Genomic DNA, 24,923 nt, shown 5'->3' on the forward strand with positions numbered 1-24,923 from the left:
GAGTGTTTGGGATGTTTGCAGCCTTTTTAAGTAAGAAGAATGAACTAAGAGATATATTGTCTCCAGTCCAAAAGCGTTGTAACACCATAAGTTTAGTTACTCCTTTATGGTTAGGGCGTCCACTCAAAGAGATGAATGTAATCTATAGACTATATTATAGTTATTGTTTTTCTGACTTTCAAATGTAAATATAGAACTCTCTGTTTGTCATTAGAATATTTGCTTCATCTAATTAGGGAATAAACTATTATTTCTTCTTTTTTTTTCTTTTTTCATAATTACCTTCTTCTTCCCCAAGAGCCTTAGTCATGAACGAGGACTCCATTTTGTCCTGTACATAGAATAAATAGAGAAAAGAGGACAGGACTATAGTGCATATTTATTGAGTAGACAGCTGCAACACTATGTTCTACCCACAGTGCCAGCAGTCACGTCCTACTGAAGAGTTCCTCCATATTCCAACCCTATTCAAGCATGACAATGATTGTTCTTGACGGTACCTGAGGGTTTTGTCCCCATATTACCTTTTGTACCATCTCCATAGATTATCCCTAGCAACAATTTTTGTGCAATTTAAAGGGCTTTCTATTACACCAAGTGTTGATACAACCTCCTTGTTGAAAATAGGCTGTTTTCATTTCTTGAGAATAGTAGTAATGAATGTTCAATTTTGCCAGAATGAGTGCCAGAGTCTATCCATGTACATTTGTTCTCCTCCCACCAAGAGTCAGATAACAGAGTACATTCTGTAGTGTTTTGGTCACAAGTGTCTGCATCTGACATAAATTGTGTGTAAATTTTTCAATTTCCTTTGCAAGGGATCACTTTTGTTTCTTGCTTTCTGCCTGATGCTCTTATGGTGAAGTTGTTTTAAAGTGGATCAATGCTGTTTTCTTTTCTTGTGTCAACCATTAAGGCATCCTGAGCGGGGAGAAATAAAGTAACCTACCACTGCTTAGATAACAAAGCTGACTGGAAGAATTCTGCTTCAAGTAGGTTTAGGTAAGAGCACCTTTTGTATGTAGTTATAGTTTTGCTTAGTAAACTCCACTGAAGCTGTCAGGCTCTCTGGTTAGATCAGTGAGAAGTTTCCTAGCTATCAACGTGAAGGCCAGTTTGCCCATACAAAGATAGATTGCCTTGGGTCCTGAAGGGACATCCAGAGAAAGATGTTTCAAGCCTCTTAGGCTGCTTCTTGTGCTGCACTACTCATGGTCTTTGTTGCTTACATCCATCTATTAAGGCATGTTAAGATATATTAATCCTTATATCCAGACCAGCAAATCTGATTTGTCTTGAGTAGCTGAGTAGATGTGATGTTGTGTTCCATTCTATATAGCATCCAAAACTCTAAACAGAGACAAGTTACCAAGAAGCAGTGCTGTCCACAGGAAAACTACTTTCTATTACTACTTTCTACTACTTTCTCCTACTACTTTACACTAGTAAACTGTGTATAAGATCAGAGGGCTTGGGAAAAAATCACTTGTCTTCTGAAAAGCCAGGGGTAAAATGGATTGTAATGCTAGCAATAGCCAAACAGCATTCTACAGTATACTGGCTCTTCTTCTGGCACAAAAATTAACCCTAAAATTGTGAGGTTTTTGTAAAAACTTTTTGGTTGAAGGTGGCTGCTGCAAAGAGTGAAATGTTGATGGGGCAAGGAAAACACAAATCCCCATCATAGCATGTTCTGCTGAGAGCTTATGACTTCTGATCCTTGTGAGTCTTTTGTAATATTTTAGTATCCACACAATCACAGGCAGAAAAATATCAGCTATGGGTGGTCATTCCAAGTGGATCTACATTCCTCTAAGTTTCAGTGTCATTGCATGGAACTGGAAGCATGTGTTTTTCCATGCTGATTTTTTTTTTCATATTTTTTTTAAGAAAACCCCCTCACTGAGTGATTTTTTTAAACTTTGGGATTAAAGACTGTACTGACTTGGACTGGGGTAGACTTAATTTTCTTCACAGTGGCTAGTACGGAGCCATGTTTTGGATTTGTGCCAGAAACAGTGCTGAGATTTTTTTGTATTAATACTGAGAGCCAAGGCCTTTTCCCCTTTTCATACTCCCCTGCTGGTGAGGAGACTTGGGATGCCTGGGAAGTTGGGAGGAGACACAGACAGGACAGCTGACCCCAGCTGGCCAAGCAGATATTCCTGACCACATTGTATCATGCCCAGTATATAATGTGGGGGGAAGAAGCAGGAAGTGGGAGGACAGTTGAAGTGGTGTTGTTTACCTTCCCAGGTAACCAGTATGCACAATGGAGCCCTGCTTTCCTGACAATGACTGAACATGGGAAGTGGTGAATGAATTTCTTGTTTTCCTTTGTTTGGTAAGAAATTGAAGCAATTTTTCAATGCAGTAATGTGCAGCTTTTGCTTTACCTATCAAAGTGTTTTTATCTCAACCCGTGAGTTTTCTAGCTTTTACCATTTTGATTCTCCTCCCAGTCCTGCTGGTGGGGGAATGAGCAAGAGGCGTTGTGGTGCTCTGTTGCCAGCCGCAGTTAAACCACAAGCATAAAAGTGAGGTTTGAGGCACTCTGTGATTTTGTCCTGCTTTGTGGGTTTTGTTTCATCTGGGGCTTTCTCTTGAATTCTTTGTTAAATCCATCATGCCAATCATCATATCTTGCTGTGGTTCAAGTTACTAGAGAGATTCTCACTTCTTCTTATGGTATGACATGAAAGCTACATTTAAAAATATCAGCTGTGTGAGGCAGATAGACTGTTCATGCTGCCAAGCAAATTAATTTGCCCCCCTAGAGTAGTATAGAAGCAAACCTTGGTGTCCTCTGAACAAAATACATGGTAACCTCCTTCAACACAGGCTTCTCACTCCATTGCCAACAAAATAATTTCCAATGTAATAAATAAAGCCCAGCTGTTAGTGACATGACTGGCAAAAATCACACACATTTTTCATTGTGCAGGCAGAATTCAGGGAGGTACATTGCAATCAGAAACTGGAAGCTATTCCTCTAAACAAATCTATTGAATGCCAGTGATGATAATTATTAGTGATTACTCACTGATTGCAAATGTGTTCTAGATTTAGACATTCTAAAATAGGGACAGCATGGAAGTTTTTCACATGGATATGAAGGTTATTTTTTTTATTTTTTTCTTCTAACAATGATTCTTTGTTAGGAAAAAAGTAGTATTCAGTAGCAGAAATCTGGACTGCCTAAGTTTAATACTGTTCTGTATTTCCTTCAAAAGCATATAGCATTTCAAGTTGAAAAGAAAAAAATTGAACTCTAGGAGGCAGAGGAGGAAGTGTTGCCTAAAGCCTGTAAAAATAAAGAATGTCAGATGAAAAATGAAATCATCTTTCAAGTAGAAGAGATTTAGACTAGGTCAAAGGAAAAAGGGAAGTTGTTATAATTCATTTTTACCCTGGAAGCTATGCTGCATGACATCTTTGGAAGAAATCAGATATTTTGTGAGACCAGATGGCGCAGCTGGAACCTGAAATGGCAGTCCATGTGAACCATTTGAAACTGTTTTTAATTACTGTGGGTTTGTTGCTGTTGTTGTTGCATTCTCTTAATCTGGAACATGGAGCTCATCCTACTGTGTGATGAGAGCAGCACTGTTGTCAATGAAAGGGAGAGAAAAAGAATGCACCAGAAGGAGGAATCCGGTTTTCAATCACTGTTAGGACTCAAGGGAAGCCTAATTAGGCAAAGAGTTCAAGGAGAGTATTCTCTGTGCCTCTCTTTTCAGTGATCATGCAGGTAAGGTTTGTAGATGTTACAGAAAATTTTGAACATTACTGCATTGAAAAGTTGCTTCAATTTCCTACCAATGGTAATTTGGAGATTTATGTGATGCTTCAATTAATAAGATTTTTTACAAGTCATAAAATTTAATAACTATCTCTTATTGTTGTGCTAACAAATCTGCATTCTGTTAAATGATAATTTCAATGGATTGAATTCTTTCTGAGTTACTGTATATAACTAGACACTATGAGATAAGCAGTATGAGGAGGAGCATGGTTGCATATGGTTTGTGCCCTCAAAGAATGACTCTAATTTGATCCTCAAAATACTCTTCTCCCTGGGTGCATTTGTACTGCCACTTCTGTGGTTCCCAGGATGTCTGCTGTCCACATTCCCTGCAGCAATGTGCCCTCTGGACAGCAGATGGCTGAGCCTAGCTCTCTGTCATACAGGACTTCTTAAATGATGGTGCTCTTCACATCCTCCTCTGAACCATGGACCAACCCAGTAATCCAAGGGAAAGGAACAAATAAACCATCACCGTTTGGTCAACTGCTTCCCTACACTCTCCTGTGTTTCCCATTATGGAAAAAAAACAACTTGGCGCTGCAGAAACGTCACACGGTGGCATCTTATTTTTGTAGCCAGTACAAGTAAATTAATTGGTGCCATCTCAGCTGTCCTAGGTGTTTACGGCGTCCCCATACCAGAAACATAAACTTAAACTACACTGTTGGGGGTTAGGTTTGTTCCTTCTTTCTCTAAAGAATTTTTTTCCCCATAAGTTACCAAGGAGATCAAGTGTTGGATACTTAAGAGTACTTAACCGAGACAAAGAGGTGGACAAAGTTGGAAGGGGGAGATAATGCAGGTAAAAGACAGAACTTGAGGCAACTGCGGGCTCTTCTTTTTCCGGCGTTCGGGGAGAGAGAGAACGGCTATTGCTGGCTGGAAGAGTTTCACTGTGGCCAAAGGGATCCAGTCCTGGGAAATCTACTATCACTGGTTCTGCCTCGCCTTCGGCTTCTTCGGCGCTGCTCCTCTTGCTACAGTGTGACCCTGCACCCCCTGCGCTGCCGGGACATCCTGCCCCTGCCTTCCGAGACACCCTGCCATCCCAGCTACCAGCTCGGGACTTTTCCACTGTTCCAGCTTGGTGCTCTGAGGATCCTGCAGGGACACCGAAACCAAACTGCCCTGGGTTTTGTGAAACAAAGCCCTCAAGGTTCTTGGTACTGTTTTCGTTTGTTATTAATGCTGTAGTTGTTTGGTGGGGTTTTTTTGTGTTTGTTTGCTTTGTAATACATACTAGTAAAGAACTGCTATTCCTATTTCCCAAATCTTTGCCTAAGAGCCTCTGATTGTAATTTATAATTGAAAAAGAAAAAAAAGGGGTGGAGGGGTGGGGGTTTACACTCTCCATCCCAAAGGAAACTGCAGTTGTTTGTTTTTTTTTTTAATTACCTGGCAGATACCTGTCTTCCCAAACCAAGACACACACATTTTAAGTTAACTTTAACACAGGTTTAAGTACTACTGCTGCTCCCTGGGAGACATTTGGTTATTATTAGCTAGAAGGCTGCAGCTGTGGTTTGACTGACCCAAGGAAAAACTGTCTGTAGAACAAGAGTCTCTGTGGTCTCACCTTCCACAGCTCTCAGTGAGAGGAATATGTAGTTATAAGCCAAGACTAATCTGGCGATAAGCCCATTAGCCTTTGGAGGTTGTCCACTGACCTATTATAGGCAGGTAGTGTATATATATTCTAGGTAATTATATGGTCTTACGTGGTTATGCAAATACCTGTGACAGTATCAAACCTAATGACGCCCTGCTTATGCAAGTTAGTCTTGTTATCCTGTGTTATAGTACTGTGGCAGGAAAGCCTAGGAAGCCAGCACAACGTCATCCAGTTAGGGTGTACATGGACAGGCAGTAGAACTAGTTACTCAAGCTTCATACTAGTTCTCTATCTTCTGTCTTGTCCTTTCTGTCCATCTGCCTTTCAATGTTACTGCATCCCAGTGCTCTACCTTGTTTTCCATTATGGATTATCTTGCATAGTGTCTCAAGCAGGCATAAAATCTTGTGAATACTTGAGATATGACATTGCATTTCCTATTCCATCTTTATAAGAAAATTTCTAAAACTATCTGCAGGCCTTATTTGCAGTCAGTTAAGAAAACATTATTAGATACACCATTCTTGAGCTTCAACTTGCTGGATTTATAATTTATTTTAATTCAAAACTGTCTAATCAAAAAGATTTTATTTTAAGGGATACAAATATATGCTCTTCTGCTGAGTAATGATTGCTTCAGTGCAGAATAAAAAGTCTGCAAATATATGCTTGGCTTCTCCGCATGACCTAGTACACAGCCATCTGTGTTTATAGTAAGACATCGCCCACATGTATTAGTCTGTAAACAGTATCAAACCCCAAGGTTTTTCTTTTTTTTCTCTTTTACTGTCCATATATACTCTCCTCTTCAGAGTGTCTCCACGTAGGTATAAGTGTCTGCAAAAATACCTTTTTCTGAGGTCTAAGAAATCTAACAGTTCTCTGAGCTAGTACTTTAAAGATGCCTTTACAATATTAGTAAGTGAAAGAATTGCTGGTTGGTAGTTGTTAGTTAGGGGAACATTTATTAGCTGCCTAAAACCCTACCTGGTCCTTTAGCAGTGGTTGCATATTCAGACAGCCAGTGGATATTCGAGACCCAATCAAAATGTCAATGAGAAAAATTCATGAGTTTCCCAAGTGTGTGAGGGGTGTTGGGGACTCCTCCATTTGACATTTGGTTACTTGCTATTTCTCCATGTCAGTTGACTTCAGACTGTCTGCAGATTATCTTTCAAATCAGTGCTGGTCCCAGGAACAGCCACAAAATTTACTTTCAACTCTGTTATGTTACTGCTAGCCTACATATATATTTGTGAATATGATTATGCAAAAGGCTTAAAACCCAAGATTTCCCATAGATGTCATTGGCAAAGAATGGAATTCAGATCAATTTAGGACTCTGTATTTTTATAAGGTGTTAAGAGTACACCGACATTTCAGGTATCACACAGGAACACATTTGTGGAACATGTAAAGCACCGCTGTTCTTACCGATTTATGACCTCTAGGACAAGGAAATACTCTTCAGCTTATCCCTGTTCATAAAAGACATATTGCCCACATCTAACAAAAGTAAATTGACTCAACAGGGAAGGAAGTTCCATGGTTGTTCAAAAGATGAAGAAATTCCAGCATATTCTTACATCATAGGATTAATGGCCATGTGCAGCACCTGAAACAGTCATGGAATTGTCCTGCATTCCTGTTCACTGTACAACCACTCCCACTGCCAGAGGGTAGATTGCTGCTGCCATGGAAAAAGACAAGGCATTTAGTGAGAGGGAATCTGGACAAAAAACATCTCTGTGACAAGTGTTTGTAAATGCATATTATGCATGGTGGCATAGGGAGAAACTCACTGTTTGCTGTCAGCCAACTTTTCTCTTTTTTAATAAAAGCTTTTGTGACCTCCAGACATTGACTGATCTGATTTGAAAAGTCAAGATTTTGGACAGCACTGCAGAGTCTGTTGCCTACTTGCCACATGCTTCATTTTTTACTTCCTTGAACTGATAAGAATAATGTAACTGCTCTGCTTAAGTTTTAACTACTTCTTGTCCCCCAAGTGTACTGAGAATAAAGCATTAGAAATCTAAGGAAATATGAGAACTACTTAGAAATTACCTTAAATTCTTGGTTAAATAAAGCAAATATGCCATAAATCTTGGGCAGATACAAGGGCATGTGATAGATAGCTAGACAGACAGACAGACAGACAGGAAAGACACATACCTGTCAGCCTGATCTTAGTGCCTGGCAAGGAGGTTATGGAGCAGATCATCTGGAGAATGATCACATGAAATATACAGGAAAACAAAGGGGTCAGCCCCAGCTAGAATGGGTTTAGGAGGGGCCGGTCCAGCCTTACCAACTTGATCTCCATTTATGACCAGCTGACCTGCCTGCTGGATGAGGGGAAGGCTGTGTCTGCCTGTACTTCAGCAAGGCCTTTGACAACATCTCCTGTAAAAGCTGGCAGCCCATGGCTTGGACAGGAACACTCTTTCCCGGGTTAAGAACCATCTGGATAGCTGGGCCCAGAGAGTGGTGAATGGTGCTGTATCCAGCTGGTGGCTGCTCACTAGTGGTCCCTCAGGGGTCTGTGCTGGGCCCAGTCCTGTTTAATACGTTTATTGATGATCTGGATGAGGGTACTGAGTCTACGATTAGCAAATTTGCAAATGATACTTGGGTTGGTGTATTGATCTGCAGGAGGGTGGGAAGGCTCTGCAGAGGGAGCTGGTTTGCCTGGAGAGATGGGCCAAGACCAGCGCTGTGACTCTGAATAAGGCCAAGTGCTGAGTTCTCTACTTTGGGCACAACAACCCCAGGCAGTACCACAGACTGGGGCACAGTGACTGGAAAGTGGCCCAGCAGAAGAGGACCTCGGGATGCTGTGACAGTGGCTGAACATGAGCAAGCTGTGCCCAGGTTGCCAAGAAGACCAATGCCATCCTGGCCTGTAGCAGCAATAGTGTGCCAGCAGGACCAGGGCAGGGATTGTCCCCCTGAACTTGGCACTGGTGAGGCCACAACTTGAGTGCTGTGTCCGGTTCTGGGCTCCACAGTTCAGGAAGGACATTGAGGTGCTGCAGCATGTCCAGAGAAGATCAACAAGGCTGGTGAAGGGTCTGGAGCATAAGTCTTGTGAGGAGAAGCTGAGGGCGCTGGGGCTGTTTAGCCTGGAGAGGAGGAGGCTCAGGGGTGACTCTGAGCCTTATCACTCTCTACACCTGCCTGAAAGGAGGGTGTAGGCAGGTCGGGGTCTGTCTCTTCTCACAGGAAACCAGCACTAGGACAAGAAGACCAGGCTTCAGTTGTGCCAGAAGAGATTTAAGTTGGACACTAGGAAGAAATTCTTCACGGACGGGTGATTAGATATTGGAATGGGCTGCCCAGGGAGATGGTGGAGTCACTGTCCCTGGAGGTGTTTAAGGAAAAACTGGATTTGGCACTTGGATATATAGTCTAGCTGACATGAAAGTAAGTGTTCAGTGTTAGGTTGGACCCAATGATATCCGAGGTCTTTTCCAATCTAATTGATTGTGTGAAAAGGACACATCAAACAAATGTAAGCAAATTACAGTAAAGAAATCTATTTTATTTCTTTATTTATGATTTACAACATTTTAGGTAGCAATAACTTGTGCAATAGAGAATGAGAAGTTGTTTATCCTACTGGCCTTCACCAGAAAATTGCCTTGTAGTTTCAACAAGTGAAAGTGTCTGGTTGGGTAGTCCTATAAAGACTAACTCACTTTGCATTCATGTCTCACAGTATCTTGTTAGTGCACCCATGTTCTGAGGATGAGTTGATACGTCATGTACTGGAGTTGAAAAGGCCTGCCCTGGCTTAGTCATGTGATGGGGAATTATTTCTCAGAGTGAGAACCCTGAAGAAATACTGAACTGTAAAAAGTAAAATAAGGGCTTTTAAAAGTGGGAAATGAGATTGGATCAGTTCACAAAAAGCTTTGAAGTATTCTAAACTTTGCCTTCTAAGTGAAATAAAAAGAGAAAATGTTTCTTCTTCCTAGTAATTATGTTCTTCAGTTAAAAATTAATTTTGAAGGCTTTTTTAGCTTATCAATAGAGAAATTAGGAACAGGCAAAATATTGTCTGGTCTATTCATGTGTTACATTCTGCTGCAACACAGAAAACCAAATCTATTCTGTCCTCTTAGAAAACCTCCTTGTTCAATAAAAGTAGTTTTGTTGTTTTGAATGGAAACTGTAAATACTATGAAAAGTCTGAGCTGTCTCTTTATCAGTATGAGCCTTAATTTTCTTACCAAAAAACTGTTCTCTGCATAACTGATAGGAATACAAATCACCTTGTCTCCCAAAGGATCTCATATCCTGCTACAAGAACATAATATATTTTTTGGGGGTCAGAATGCTTCTGTGCCCAGCCAATTTATTGCTCAGATGAAATCTTCTCCTCTTATCTGTCTGTAAAGCAAATCTTGGAACACTGAGAAAACATTCTCTTTAGAGCTTGTATACAGCCTATTAATTCCTGACTGCATAGTCTTCAACATTTAGTGTTGGAGTCCAGGGCACGGGGAAAACCCCTCAAACTGCCTTGGGGGGTCTGGGACCCCTGCCGGGACCCCAGGAAAGCATTGCCTTTGACCTTAGTCCATGGGAAAAATTGCCAACACTTATGGAGGAAAAGAGAAAAACAAAAATTTAAATCAGATAGTAGTTTAGTTTGTCGCGGGGTGAAAATCTGAAGTTTTAGGTTTTTAGAATGGAAGTAGATAGAGGCAAGATAGAGAATTTTGGGCGGTGTCTTAATTTCTTCTTCTTCTCCTTCGACTCCATCTTCTGCTGTGACGGTGGCACAAAGACATTGGTAGAATGTAGGTGATGTAAAAAATTACGTGTCTAGAATTAGTAGTAATTATTAGTAAAAAATTGTAAATATAGTACGTTTCAAGAGTTAATTGGGTTAGGAACCTTTAAGAGACCTTGGATGCCAGGTCTCGTGCTCTTGGCAGCAGTGTCTTTCAGGTGCTAAGCCTGGTGTTAGGCGGTGCGCTGACCTTCATATAAAAAACTTAATAAACACCTTTCAAGACAGAGCTGTGAGATCCACTCTTCTTTCTAACTTTGGCACGGAACTTTGAAAAAGAAAAAAACCCTAATTAGGGGAATTTTGAACTCAAAACACAAGAATTTAGTATTTTGCTGATGTGTGAACAGAAAATTTTCTTTAGGTTATATGTGGCCAGTAAAAGAAATGCTCATTTGGGAAATATCTACCCTTTATTTGATATTTTGACATCTCCCGGACTTGTAACACACAAGCTGAGGACATCAATCAAACCAGAATTCCTTGAGAGAATTTATCTTCATTGCAGTCAGAAGCATCCATATGAATTCCACCTGTCCAATAGAATTTCTAATGGTTTCATGGTTTTTCAAATCAAAGTAAACGCACATGCATAATACACTGATTTCCCTTTGAGGGTCTTCATGTGGCCTCTAGTCAGCATATGGCAAACCCAAATATTTTCACGAAGAGCACAGGTACAGGAGAGTTTTCGACAAGATGTATTAGCGCATTTGTCTTGGAAGTCCAAAATTAGCTACAAAAAGACTGTAAATTCACCAGATGCTTGCTTTTTCTGCATAGTCCTCCACAAATTCACTTATCCTTAGATCCTTTTGTGGAGTATTTTTCTTCATTTCTCAGTTCTTTCAGACAGTCTGCCAAATCATTGGACAAGTGAGCTCCCACAAAGTACTATGTTAACATTTTGATACAGAATGCATAATTTCAACCCTAACGGAGGAACATTGGAAAACTGCTGGACACCAGAGTGGCATGGAAACATATTAGTTTGGGCACAGCATCATCCTAACATGCCTACTGGCCTCTTGATAAGAGCCAGATCAGATACAACCAATGTAAAATGTGGACAAGGGAGGCTTGGATTCATCTATAATTCTATCTTTACTCTATTAATATCTATCTATTAATAAATTCTAATAAAGTAAATAAAAACATTTTACAGAAATTTGTTACACAGGTCTTGAATTTTAGGGCTTCTAAAGTAACAGGTGGTTTGAATGAGCTAATTAAGTAATGGATGCCGTTAAAATTCAAAGTAAAATTAAGAAAAAAAGTACTTGAAACCTACAGTAGTTGTATTTAAGTTACTCATGGATACTGTTCACTCTAATAATAAATATTAGCAAGAAAATACACCAACTCACATTATTCTTATTATGTGTCTCTCTCTCCATTGGCTAATGTAGAATTTTGAAGCTGGAACAGGTATATTTAACCTTTAAGAGCTCTTATACTAGCCAAGTGCTGTGATGTACAGAACAAGGTTTATGTTCTCAGATGAGGCACCTTAGGCTTTTCTCAGCTAAATGTATGCATCTGGCTGCAAAACACAGAGACAGTTCCTCACCAAACAGCAGCAAAATCTTTTCACTGAAGAGGGACCAGACCGAGCATTACAGTAGGAGCTTCTGAACATGGCAGCCTACATGACAAGAGGAAGGAATACTGTCAGTTTTGTAGGTCTGTGTTTTTTAGAAAAAGCATTCATAATATGGATAATCCATCGATTAACAAGAGTTAAAATACAACTATGTAAATAAATAAATCAATTAATATATTTTCCAAGAGTGTGAAGGGAAAGCCTTTGAATACAATTTAGCAACATGCTCTCTGAGTGAGGATCCTTTTTCTTCGTAGGAAGAAGGACATTGATTTGTATATGTGGCACTTTGGATTTTGTCTCAGTGGTTTTATTTTGGAGAGGGGAAGGAAGGGGTTGCTTTCAGGCATTTTTGTTCCCTGATGACTTGGACACATAGCAACCATCTGTTCAGCTGGTTCAATCCTGAACATGTTGTCTTCAGAGCAATGAAAGAACAACGAAATGAATAGACAAAAGATGTCACATATTTTCTGGCAAACATATATTTGAAAACTTTTGTTATTAAGGCACAGAACATTCTGTAAGGTGCAGCTACTGCTTTTTCCATTGCTTTTCAAATAGTACAGTATGTGATGAAAAAACACATGGAAAGGACTCAGCTACATAAGTAATATAATTTCAAAGATGTCATTGTCTCCAGTTACTGCAGGATTTACAGGAAAGGTGCTCCATTTCTTGAAGCTAATAAAAGTATTAAATGACAAAACACAGTTTAGCTTGTTAGTAAGACCAAAGGTTTCAAAGGAAAAAAGGGCCAATTAAAAATTAACCTTGGTGCAGCAATGCAGGCACATCCTTAAGGGTTTATTTAACAAGATATTCTGCAAGAAGAGGTGTTTTATCATTTACAATATGACATTCAAACATCAAGCATCATGTTAGTGTCAGGGGTAGTGATGGCACATTAATGTATTTTATTTTCTAAAAAAGTACCATAATTTAGTGTGGCTTTTTATATCTTAAAAAAGGACAGTTGGATAAGAACAGTCACAGAGGTCATTTCTGACCTCTATTAATCTAAAACTGTGTGAAAATCCACTTTGTCAAGAGGCTGGGAAAAAGAACATCAAAATCTTCCAGTGAGATGAAATGTGATCATAAACAGGAAGAGGCTTAGAGATAAGAGTGGGAGAGGTACAAAGAATATCTTGTTGAAATTGCAGAAAACTGCTTAGTTGTATAGGGGAGAGGAGGGAAAGGGAGACATCACGTACCAAGATAAATAACTTCCATCTGTAGGAGAGGAAAGGGTTAATTTTCTGCCCTGATGTGAGGAATTATAGGGGAGGCCTCTTAATCCCCTGCTAGAAAATGCTTTTGGTTGGATAAATGAGCAGAAGAGGAGATAAACAGAAAAGAAAACATATGAAAACTTAGAAAAACAAAGGGAACTTCTAATTTTTCTTTTGGGTGGGGGGAAAGAGAGTGTGCTGGAATGGTATAGAATGAAATAGAATGGAATGTCAGAGAGTGGGAGTGGGATGGAAGAGGGTAAGAATGTTGAGAAAAGAAAATGTTGACCAGTAAAATTAGGAGGTGTGTAGGTGATGGGATGCCTACCTGCAGTTTGAAATGCAGTGAAATGCCAGGTAGATCTTTGGCTTAGTTGTCTAAAATCACAAAAAACAGAGGAACTTTTAAGCCTTCTAAAAGATAATAATGCTTTGGTGTTTTGGTTTGGTTTGGTTTTTTTGTTTGTTTGTTTGTTTTTTGTTTATTGGTGTTCTGTATAGCTTACCAATTTCTTCATGTATCATCCTGTTGAGTCTGACCTAGTACTCTGAGGTTTTGCTTAGGGGTCTGTACTTACCTGGTGTATTAGCTGTTCTTAACGTGTGTGTCCAATGCAACCTTCTCTAACCTTGAGCTTGGCTGTACATTCAGCAGAGGATGGATCAGGTATTCTGTGATTTATAGTGTTGTGAAAAGCCGTGTATCACCTCTGGATAAATCCAGTTTAAGTGGTGTCATCCTCAGAACACCTTGACTCCACTTGGAGCAGGAGAAATGTATATAAATTCTGGGGGGGAATTTTTTGTTTCTAGGGCTAGAAATTTTAAGTAATCTTTTTTAGTGACATCTTTCATGGTTCTCCCTTAGGAAGCTTGTAAGGGCATACAGAAAATAATCCAAATATAGTCCCTAAATTAGAGATGGCACCTTTAGAAATGTTGCTGGAAACTATTATGCAAACAATGTCTGTGTAGATACATTGGTAAAAGAACTAGAGGCTGCATGAAATCTGAGTGAGTTAATTGTATTATGCTTTCACCAAGGAGCACTTATACAACCTGGCTTAGGTGTATAGAAACAAGTCACATGGTAACCAAGGTAAACCTCTGTATCATGTCCAAAGTTCATTGTTGTCCTTACCCTGGCTTTGTGAAAGGGGCAGGGCTTCCCTGAACAGAGGAGACTTTCTAAAATATCTTGTTCAAGATCCTGTTCGTGCTGAAATTCCTGATCATTCTCTCCCAGTTTCGAGGTTTTGTACATCTTTCCACATCTGCAATATTTGATTCATGGTGAGTGAAGGCAAATATGTATGTTTGACAAAAAGAAGCGCCTTTACTTCAAGATGGCCACCACTTCTAAATATGGAAACAAGATCTGAGAGTTTGAAACCACTCTGACTCTCTAAAAGAATGCCTAGCAGAGTATGAAAGTCTAAGTATTCAAATAAAATTTCTGCATACATATATATATTTGTGAAAGAAATAAGACCTAGGTTTTTCACTTCCAAATAGAATTTTTGAGAGGCCTAACAAACAGGATTTAGATGAAGCAGCTTACTGCAGGTAGTACACTTTTACTCCTAAGTGTAAGGACCCAGTACTTTAAGCTTTACTTGATGCCTATAGTCTGCAGAATATGAGTACTACATAGAGGCTGTAGTACTGCCTCTATGCATGCCAGGTGTTTGGAAAGCCAACTTTCTTTCACGTCTTTCATAAATATTATGTTTTGGTGTGTTGATTCAGTACCTTAGTTCAGCCCTTTTGGGGTTTTGTTGGGGCCCAAGGCCAGACCATGTGTTTTGAGTATACTGACTTCCCTTACTCTAGTGCCTTTAACTGTTGCATTTACTTAGCTAGGTGGGCTGCTTTGTGTCTTGCTACACCCTCCTTTCAGTTGGATGCTGGAAAATGGGTGCTGGGACTGAGGGTTAATATTCCTCCTAGAGTCTAGGATAAAACCTGAGACTTGCTGCAGGATTGGGTAGTATGTGTGTGTGTGTGTGTGTGTGTGTGTGTGTGTGCGCAGGAATTGAATTTATCCTAGAATCCTACCTTAGCCTCCTCATACGACTACATATATGCATCAATGAATGCCCATGTGTTTTAATTCTAAAGGGATTACTGCTGTTGCTATAGTAATGGCTGAAGTACTGTTTGTGTCATGGACTAGCTTAGCTTGTGGAAAGAAATAATATTTTCATACTGGTTCCCATCAAGAAGACGTGTTGCTTCATCTCAATTGGCAAAATAAGTGCTGGTTAAAAATCCCCTAATTGCCTAGAGGTTATGGCATGGCAGTTATAATCCAAAGGGAAATACACCGTCAGCAATTTCTGGCTCCAGGCTGTTACATCTTTTTTTTTTTTCTTTCTTTTCTTTTTTTTTTTCTTTCCTTAATGAAATAGTATCTCTGACAAGTTGCTTCAAATATATATGTCTTATATGTCTGTGGTTCGCCTTTTTTTTTTTTTTTTTTTTTTTTTTTGCCAGCTTCTAGCTCAGTGTAGCAGTAGGAAATTTCATTCTCTTGATTTTGAAAGGTGTTCCTTAAATATGGTGATTCTGACTCTCTCAAGAATATTTGACAAGATATTTTTGTGGGTAGAGTCACATACAGTTTCTACTGCTCAGAGTACTCACTGTTCTAATAGGTAGTTTATGAAACAATACTTCTGGAACTAGGGAGGAGTCGGTTTCTGCCCTGCTCACTTGCCCTAGCTCCATCAGGGAACCTGCTAATTGTTTAATGAGTGTTATTTACAGCTCTGCTGTTTGTTTGAGTCTAAGACAGAATAACCCTACTGGAAAGTAGCTGTAGGACTGCTAGGGCAATTTCCTAGGCTTCTTTTACAGAGAGTGTATTCTCAAAGATTATTTTCTAGTCCTCAAGAAAACTGTATCAACACGAAGTGTTTATACTGAGGTGGACTTTATTCTTCTATATTATCTAATAATGAGGTGCAGAATAGGACTCTTCATACTTGTAAGATCTATAATTAATTGCTGAAGCTAAAAAAAATATAAAAAAGATACTTCTTTTTCCAAATTGTCCCATGAATTTTTTTACTGAGGTAAATTCACAGTGAATAGCTATACTGTGAAAGGATACACTAGAAGAAGTATCAAATATCCAAACAGTGTTAATACAGAGAGGCATGCAAGTGATGGCTGTGAAAACGAGGAAAATGTAGGCAGGCTTTTTCTGTGTGGGAATTCTATCCAGCTATACCTGACAGAGGAGAACAGACTCTTGAGGTCTTGCCTCCTCTGTCAGATCACAGCAAAATCCTTTCAACACATCCACTGGAATGTTCCCTGAATGCTCTTTGAAAGATTAGTAACCAGCTCATAATCTTCCCAATTCTTGCTGCAAGACACCTACAGTCAAATGGATAGAAACTAGAGCTGGCTGAGAACTGCTGCAGGCTTTTCAGAGGATTAAGACCTATTATTTCTTGTTCATATTTCTTCAGAAGTGGTGGGTTTGGTTTTGTTTATTTTTTTTACAAATGGAAAATGGTACGAGGAATTTACAAGGATTTTCTTTAATGCTTACATTTCAAGTGAGAAGGGGAGGAATTATTAAATTTAATTAAAGCCAACTGGGGTGTGGCTTTGAGATGTCCTTTTGGACTGTTATTACAATGACCTTATCAAAAGCAAGCGCTGTGGAAGCTTGTGAAAGACCAAGCAAAACTCAGTAATGGCTCTGCAATTCCCAGGGCTTGTATGCAGACTTCAGTAGCAATTTTCATGCCTTAGTTACCTCGATCAGACACGATTTGATGTAGTCATCTCTTCCACAATTATTTTAGTACACATCTTTGTTCTGACTGGAGAAAGGCCATTGCTTTATATAGCCCTAAATCTGCCCAAGACTACAAGTCAACTAAAGGACTTGGTGGGGAAGAAAGAATACAATAATATAAATGAAACCTATCAAGAGCTAATTTTGACAAAATGGTGATGAATTAGTCCTTGATCTTGAGCTTGCTGAGTACATTAACTGAACCTCTGACTCATGGGGCTATGTCTTCCACATGTAGAGTAACCATCCATGACTTAACACTCTGCACATTAATGGGATTTCCCCCAACCTAACTTTAGAAGCGTGTGTGCTATAGTCCATTAACAATTTCTACAAGAACTAAAGTGATTGTGCTAAGTTTTTTTTCTCTGTTGCTAGTGCATAACTGCTTAGATGTGTGGCTTCTACAGAATGGCATAACTAGTTCTCATCCAGACCTTATGTATTAGTTATCCTACACGCATACTGCATATCCCACAGTATTTGTTAAATAATAACAGTGGTCAAAAACTGGGTTTGAAACGGAGGTAGTATGCTGCACTAAGCTAAAGGATACCCCAAACAGTGGTTGCCTTTGGAGTTGAACAACAGAAAGAGAATCATGTTTTCAGAAGAGAATGATAACTTGCAGAATAATTCTTGTGAACAGCATAAAAAAGGGTTTCAGGTGGAGCTGACATGTGGGCAGACATGACTGTGCCGTGAGTCAAATACAAAGCATGTATGAGCCTGTCTACTGCTTTTGCATGACTGGTATATTTCATGTGCTTCAGTTCAATCCTGGAAAATATTAATATCACTGGAGTATCTTCCAACAAGTTGCCAGTGAAGAAACTCATTCAAGTGCAATGTGAATATGGGAGAACAGTGTATCTGTGATACCCTAACTGAATTTTGCAGGAAAAATGAATATATTTATCCTAGGTTCCTCTCCCCTTTTTACTTAGCTGAGCTGGGTAAAAATAGCAGATATAGCAGAGCAGTCTACATAAGATTAGTAGGGACACTTCAGTTGTGAGTCTACATTGAAAGCCTGTACTTCTGCCTCTTAGACTTAAGGACTTGGTGTCTATCTAGACTATTCCTAAATCTTGCACAAAGCTCTTAAGACTGTATCTACCTCTTGGTTAGCTGAATCTGTTCAATTCTCTTTCTCTCTTAATCTCTCTCTGGTTCTAATGAAAGCCATATACCAAAACTGTATGTATTTTTTAACAAGGGCTGTGACAGAGAATTAGCCAGTAGGAAGTGAGCATCATGCTACCTGCCTTTTAGTTGTCATTGACCTCAGCTGGCAGAATACAGAGAAGTGGAAATTGGTATATTTTGAGCAAAGAGCATTATGACGGGACAAGGTGAGGTGGGGGACTCCACAGCTCTCAGAGAGCAGTCTGCTTTGCAAGTGATAGCCGGCATGGCGATGAAGCCGCTCTTCCCCAAAGCCTGGCCACTGGGTGCTGAAAGACTGTAAATGCAAGTTTCTCCCGGGCATTAGATACTGAATACCTGTAGCTGACTGACAACATCGGAGTGGCAGGGTCTACAGGCAGTGCTACCCGAGGTCCGTCCGGACAGGAGCACAGCCCGCGCTACCCTTCCCTGGAGCTGGCCGGGCGGCGCAGCAGATCCCGGCGGAGGCTGCTGGTGCCCGGCACAGACCGCCAGTCAGCCACCGCTGGTTCAGGTGTGCTGAATTGGCCAGGGCTGCCGCGCAGGTAACCCAGACACTGAAATGACACTGCGGGAACGGCTGCGAGGAGCTTTGCGGTACCTCATGTAGTGCAGCCGGTCACGGTGGCGCGAAGCGGTAGCGTGGCTGGAGGTGGGGCTGCAGGGCGGAGGAAGGACGGGGGCCTCGGCACGAGTTTGGGACGACGCTTCCTTGCTCCGACCCGTCCAGCCGCACACTCCGACCGCCTCCGAACCGGGCGGCCCCGGGACATCCCATGCCGCCCCTGCCGAGAGGCAGCGCGGGCGCTGTGGCGCGGGCGGCAGCCAAGGGCCAGCGGGGCGCGACCGGCGGGGGCGGGTTCTGCCATGCAAACGAGGGGGCGCGGCCGCCGGAGCCGCGGTGCGGCCGGGGCGGGAGGACGAGGCGAGCGCGGCCGCGGGTGGACCGGTCGGGAGGAGAGGGGCAAGACCGGGCCAGACCGGGCCGGATTGAGCGGGGGCGGCCGGGAAGGGCGAGGGGCGGCACCGCCGCTGGGCTGTGAGCAGTGGACGGGGCGCGGCGGCCGCAGAGATCTCTCGCGGCGGGCAGCGGATTGGGAACATGGCGAGCGTAGGAAACGGCACGGAGGAGAGCGGCGGCGGCGGCGAGGAGGTAAACGGAGGGTGACTGCCGAGGGGCTCCGGGCGTGCGGAGAGCGAGCGGCCGTCCCCGGCGGCAGCGAGGGAGATGCGGGAGGGGACTCCGCTGCACCGGCCGTCCCGGTCGCCCACCTGCTCCGCGGTGGGGGCTGATGGGCGGGTGGCCAGACAAGATAAGAGGCAGGCCTGGCCGCCCGTCTAGGGGCGAGTCCTGGAGTTGGGGAGAGTTGTCCCGGCAGCGGGGCCGCAGGCGGCCCCTTCCCGCATACCCCTCCTTTTTTTTCTTTTTTTTAGTCTTTATTATTATTATTTATTTATTTAAATTTTTCTTTAACCCCAGCTCTGCGCTGCTCCGTGCGAGCGTGCCGCGCCGCCGGTCCGGTGTGCGTCCCTGCCGGGGGGCGGGCGCGACTCCGCGCACGTGGGCGAGGGACAGATGTGAGGTCAACGGCGACCCCCGGCTCTGCTCAACCGCCTAGGCCTCGCTCTCGGGGTGTCCGAGAGGGCTCCGTGTGCGTGGGGTCTTCCATGGGCGCTTTAACTGTCTGGGAAATGCAGCCGGTCAGAGCTGTAGTTGATGTAAGATGCGTTAGTAATTTCACCGTTGGTTTATTAAAGGTCCTTCAAACAGCCCAGACAGAAATCCCTTCAAACGATCGCTTGAAGATTTTCCTTGTTATACTGTCTGTCTAGGAGAACACGGTACCAGGATTCCTTGACAACACCTCTCGGAAACTGGTGATTGTAAAGTATTGTTCTATATGGGCTTTTGAGAACGGTACTGCCAAACTGAGGCAGTTTTAATTGGAGCGTGCTTTTAAACACAGATCGCGGTCCTGGCGTGCGTGTGTGGGAATACAGACTTGATTTTTGACTGCACAGTCTAGACTGAACGCTTTTAGTGTTGCATGCATCCAGCAGCTTCTTCAGGAAAATTGGCGAGGCAAATCTGCCCAAATTTTGCTGAAGACAATTTATGAATGAGTACGTAATAGGTTGGGTTTTATTCACTGCCCAGTGTTTGAGGTGTGGCAGTGTTTTGTACAATGGGGCAAGTGACTAATGTCTGTGTAGGACTTGTTATGCTGTGTAGTCCTGTGGAACTAGCTTGTCCTTTTTCTTGGTTAGAGAATGGAAATATACGCTTAGAGAGTGGGAATATATGCTAGCTTGAATTTCAGAGCACCCTGTGAAAGTTTCTACTTCCTAGAGGTTATATGTGGCAGCAGTGAAGAGGATATGAAATGCTTGAATTTCATTGTGTACCAGAGTGAATCACTGCAAAATTATAAAGTCATTTCTGTGAAGCTGAGATTTTTTCCAGAGTAGGGAGAAAAAAGTTATTAACTAGCTCTTGCAACTCTCAGTAAGCAAATAGTTGGAATTCACAGTTGTTAAACCAGGTATTCAGCAACTTTGTTGTAGCCTGGCTGTTCTGTGTGAACAGTAGGAAAGAATATACTTCACTGAGTTTGGTGTTAAATGTTGATGCTTTTTAGAGGAAAAGAAACTGCCATTAAAAAAAGAAAGTAGGCATGAAAGAGGCATTATTTGAGCAATACTTTGCAAAAAGTGTGAAGTTTTCTCAGTGTAAGTCTGAAAGTCCTCATGCTCTTTGCATGTGCTTGATTTGCTTAGTGTTTGATTCTTTGGAGTCTGAAACAGGCCTGTAGTGATAATGCAGAAAGTACTTCGATTTTTCCTGGTCAGATTCCAGAGTTCCGGAGGAGAGGGCAGATGATTATCTTGGGGATGGTCACTGCTTTTGTAGCAGAAGTTATCTAGACCACTGTAGACTGTCTTTGCCTACAGGTTCAGTATAGTCTCTTTACTAATAAATAAATAAATAAGTAAGCGTGTTGTGATTTCACACACATGGTAATTGTTTTTAAGTGTCTTAGATTTTTTTTTTTGGTTTGTGCAGTGGCTGTGGTGCTGAGAAACAGAGGTAGCAGAATGCCTCTATAAACCTCCATTATAAAGCCTCTATTCTTTTTATGAGCTACATGTGTCTAAATAATATTGTTTACATAGAGCATGGTGGATGGGAGCTCTGCTTCCTGATTTAAGTGTATGTGCTTAGTACTGTATGAATGTAGCTTTTAGCATAGAATCTTGCTTTGTAAATACTTCTCCCCTGAAGCTTTGAAGAGGAATATGTCAAGGTAAACCTTGAAATTGTTTCCTACTTAACAGGACATAGACTAGCAAGAGCCCTTCTTCTAAAGTCCAAGCATAAAGTACCAGGTAGCTGCCCCCTGCTGTAGTCTGTCCCTGAATAAAATTTGTGCTTTTCCGGGTGCTTCTTTGAGCTCAAGGAAGTGCCAGATATCATGGGTTGGTGTTTTGTTTTGCTTGGTGTGGTTTTTTTTGTTTGGTTGGTTGGTTTTTTGTTTTGGTTTTTGGTTGGTTTTTTGTTTTTGTTTTTTGAGGTTTTTTTGTTTGTTTTTTTTTGGTTTGGTTTGGTTTGGTTTGGTTTTTTTAGGATTTATATCTCATTGTCCTGCAGCTGTGGCTTTCAGGTGAGAGCAGCGAGAAAATGGCATGAAGTGTAAATAAATCTTTAGATTTTTTTTTTTACCCAACTAACACAAGTGTATTAGTTCATTGGTGTTTTTTTATTTAAAGAAAAAGAAACCGACCAAGAGGAACCAGAGACCCAAAACTAAGAGGCTGTATAGATGAGATAGTGCTATGGGTATACCATCTGGGAAAACAAATGGCTATTAAACTCAGGATTTTCCTGAGTGCTGTGTTGCTTATGTGGTGTTGAAGTGTTTGTGGTCATTCTTTACTAGGGAGCAGTTTCCTGATTACTATGTGATCAAAGTGTTCACCTGTGGTGTGGCCAGTTGTGAACTCAGACATGATATACCATCGCCACTTAAACTGCTGTATGATACTGAATTCACCCCCTAAAAGAATTCATACTGGTATTCCTTTGGAATGGGTTGGAAATTTGGACAGATATGCATAAGGTTAAGGGCAAAGTAGCATTCCCAGCCACTAAAGAGTCTTCAAGCAAAACTTTAATTCTTCTCTCCATTCACCCTCTTCCCATCCCCACCCCCCGCCCCCCCACTGTCTAAAGATTACTTAAAATAGCGGGACAGATCTGCTTCCCATTAAGTTCACTCTTTGCTGCCCTGGTTTTTCAAAGTCTTAAAGCCAGCTTAATTGGTTACTTGGGGATTCCCTATCAATTAAAATAAAATTAACCCACAAACCCAACCAAGGTCCTTGTGCATCTGAGGTTTGTGGCTAGACAGAATTGTTTAGGATCAAGAAGCATCTAGATGCTAAAAGAATTCCTAGCTTGGCCAAAGGGAGCCAGTCTAAGGATTATTTACAGATCTGAAGGTGATTTAGTGCTCTTGCTGTGGTAAACTCTTAAAGCTTTGTCCTGACTTTGGCTGGGATAGAGTGAATTGGTGCAATGCTGTGTTCTGGATTTAGTATGAGAATCCTCTGAATAACAGTGATTTCTAGTTGTTGCTAGGTAGTGCTTACCCTAAACCAAGAACTTTCTCAGTGTCTCATGTGCTGCCAGCTACCAGGTGCACAAGAATCTGTGAGTGACCATGGCCAGAACAGGTGGCCTGAACTGGCCAAAGTTATATTCCATACCCTTGAGCATCATGCCCAATGTATAAACTGGGGAGAATCAGCTGGGAGGGGTCAGTCACTGCCTGGGGATAGTCTGGGTGTAGTGAGAAATTGTGGATCACTTCTTTCTCTTGGGTTTTATTCCTTTCTCTTTCCCCCTTTCTCTACTGTTATTATTATTAATATTACTTGATTTCAGTTATTAAACTGTCTTTATCTCAACCCATGGATTTTACCTTTTCTGCCCAATCTTATTCCCATCTCACTGGCAAGAGGGGTGAGCAAGTTGAGTGGCTGTGGGATACTTGGTTGCTGACTGGTGTTAAACCGGGACAGTGTTTTTCTCATGCCCAACAGGAGGTATAATGAGTTCAGATAATAACAAATCTTACTAGAACATGTTAGAACAAATTCTTAAAAGCTCTTGTTATATTAGTGACATGGAAGGAATACAGAGATGCTGCTTTCCCTTGTAAGGAGAAAATTTGTGCGTCCAAAGCTCAGCTGAACATGGTGAGGAGTTTCAGAACAACAAAAAAAGGTTTTTTTCTTTGATATGTCAGTAGCAAAAGGCAGTGCAGAAATAATGTTAGCCCATAGAGGATGAGGATGATCACTTCCCAAATGGGGACATAGACAAGGCAGAAATGTTTAATGCTTTTTTTTGCCTGTCTTGTCAACACTGAAAATGGGCAAAACACGTCCCAGCACCCTGAGCTGGAGGACCATGACCATGAGAATGAAAAACTAGCTGGATCCCCAGAAGTCTGTGGGGCCTGATAGGATTCAGCCAAGAGTACTCAGAAGAGCTGGCTGATGTCATTCATCTTTCAATGATTTTTGAATGGTCTTGGGAATCTGGAGAGGTCCCAGTCAACTGTGATCTGGCTAACATTTTCCCAAGAGAAGGGCCTACAGAGGTGATCCTGGAAACTACAGGCCCCTCAGTCTCCCTTCTGTGACTGGTAAAAGTGTGGAGATTATTCTGGGAGTTATTGAAAAACACCCGAAGGTCAGTGCAGGTGTTGGTAAGAGCCACTATAGCTTCATGAAGGAAAAGTCGTACTCAGTACCCTCAGAGGAAGAGAAGGTCTTTAAATATGTCAAGAAGGTCACAGGCTCTAACTCTGACCTGAAACAGCCCTTACAGGTGTAAGTCACTTGTATGAACAAGAAGAAATGGACACAGAAATCAACTCATAATTAAATAGGGTGAAGCAGGGCTATCACAAGAGCAGGAGGAAAAGACAGAAAAGAGACAATAATTCAATAATTCAATACCTCTCCCTGAGCCAACTGTGGAATATGTGAAGAGACTTCAGCCACGGTCCAGATTAGCACATTGTTACCTGCTGGCTCTGGTGCTGCAATAACAGGGCTAGTAGCCTGGAATTTTAGAGTTGGGAAGCAGCTGGGATTTTTTTCTGCAGAAGGGGGCACCAACAAGACAGTTAGGAGGATATAAGTCATCGTACTCTGGAGGTGACTCCTGTCAGGTGTGAAGGAGAGGTGTCCCATCTTGGGAGATGTTATATGCCACCCAGGCAAGTGGACCTCCTTGTCCAGTACATGAGGGAATCAACCATGCTAGAGGTGATTTATTATGGCCAAAACAGTGTGCAGTTACCCACAGATCCAGATGAAATCCAGTGCACATGACCCATGGTGGTGGTAGTATGACTGGAGTGCATCATGCACTGTGATTGTGTGCCAGTTTATTGGTGGTAATGAGACAAAGCTGGGTAGCTGGGGAGACAAAGAGGCAGTGGTGGTGGGCAAAGTGGCTTGCCAGCTCTGGCAGTACTGAGTCCCTGGCTGTGCTGGTCTTTGCTGTGGAAAAACTGCTTGAAAAATGGGAAAAACTGTTCCAGAACTTTCAGCAACAACAAAAAAAAATGATAGATCCTACTCCCCATTTGTATGACCCAGTATGTCTGCTATTAACAAACAGTAAGTGTTCTTCTACTCAAGAGAGAGGATGTAGAAGGTAGACACAGTGGGTTGCCCTGTGTTTGTATCTGACGGATCACAGAACAGACTTGAGAAAGTGGGATAGAAAACCTACCTTCAACCCTAGAGGCATTGGTGCCTGAGTTGTAGGGAAAAGAACAATCCCAAATGTTTTTTTTACCAG

At 41.7% G+C, this 24,923-nt stretch overlaps 1 protein-coding gene across 2 annotated transcripts in view; it reads left to right on the forward strand.

Moving 5' to 3' along the window:
- Positions 1–18,956: 18,956 nt before the first annotated feature.
- The window catches only part of TTC39B (tetratricopeptide repeat domain 39B), a 71,956-nt gene continuing 65,989 nt past the window's right edge, over positions 18,957–24,923 (forward strand). Inside the window, exon 1 of one of the 2 annotated variants that reach the window (XM_066180822.1) lies at positions 18,957–19,196. In XM_066180822.1, coding sequence (XP_066036919.1) covers positions 19,146–19,196 — 51 coding nt within the window. In that variant the 5' untranslated portion in view covers positions 18,957–19,145. Of the gene's footprint in view, positions 19,197–19,712; positions 19,763–24,923 lie in introns of those variants that run through there. The other variant, XM_066180823.1, reaches the window with a different exon arrangement.

This window comes from Chamaea fasciata, unplaced genomic scaffold (genome assembly GCF_029207755.1).
Source record: "Chamaea fasciata isolate MVZ Bird 193981 ecotype frontalis unplaced genomic scaffold, bChaFas1.0.hap1 SCAF_4, whole genome shotgun sequence".
In the NCBI taxonomy this organism is placed as follows: Eukaryota; Metazoa; Chordata; class Aves; order Passeriformes; family Sylviidae; genus Chamaea; species Chamaea fasciata.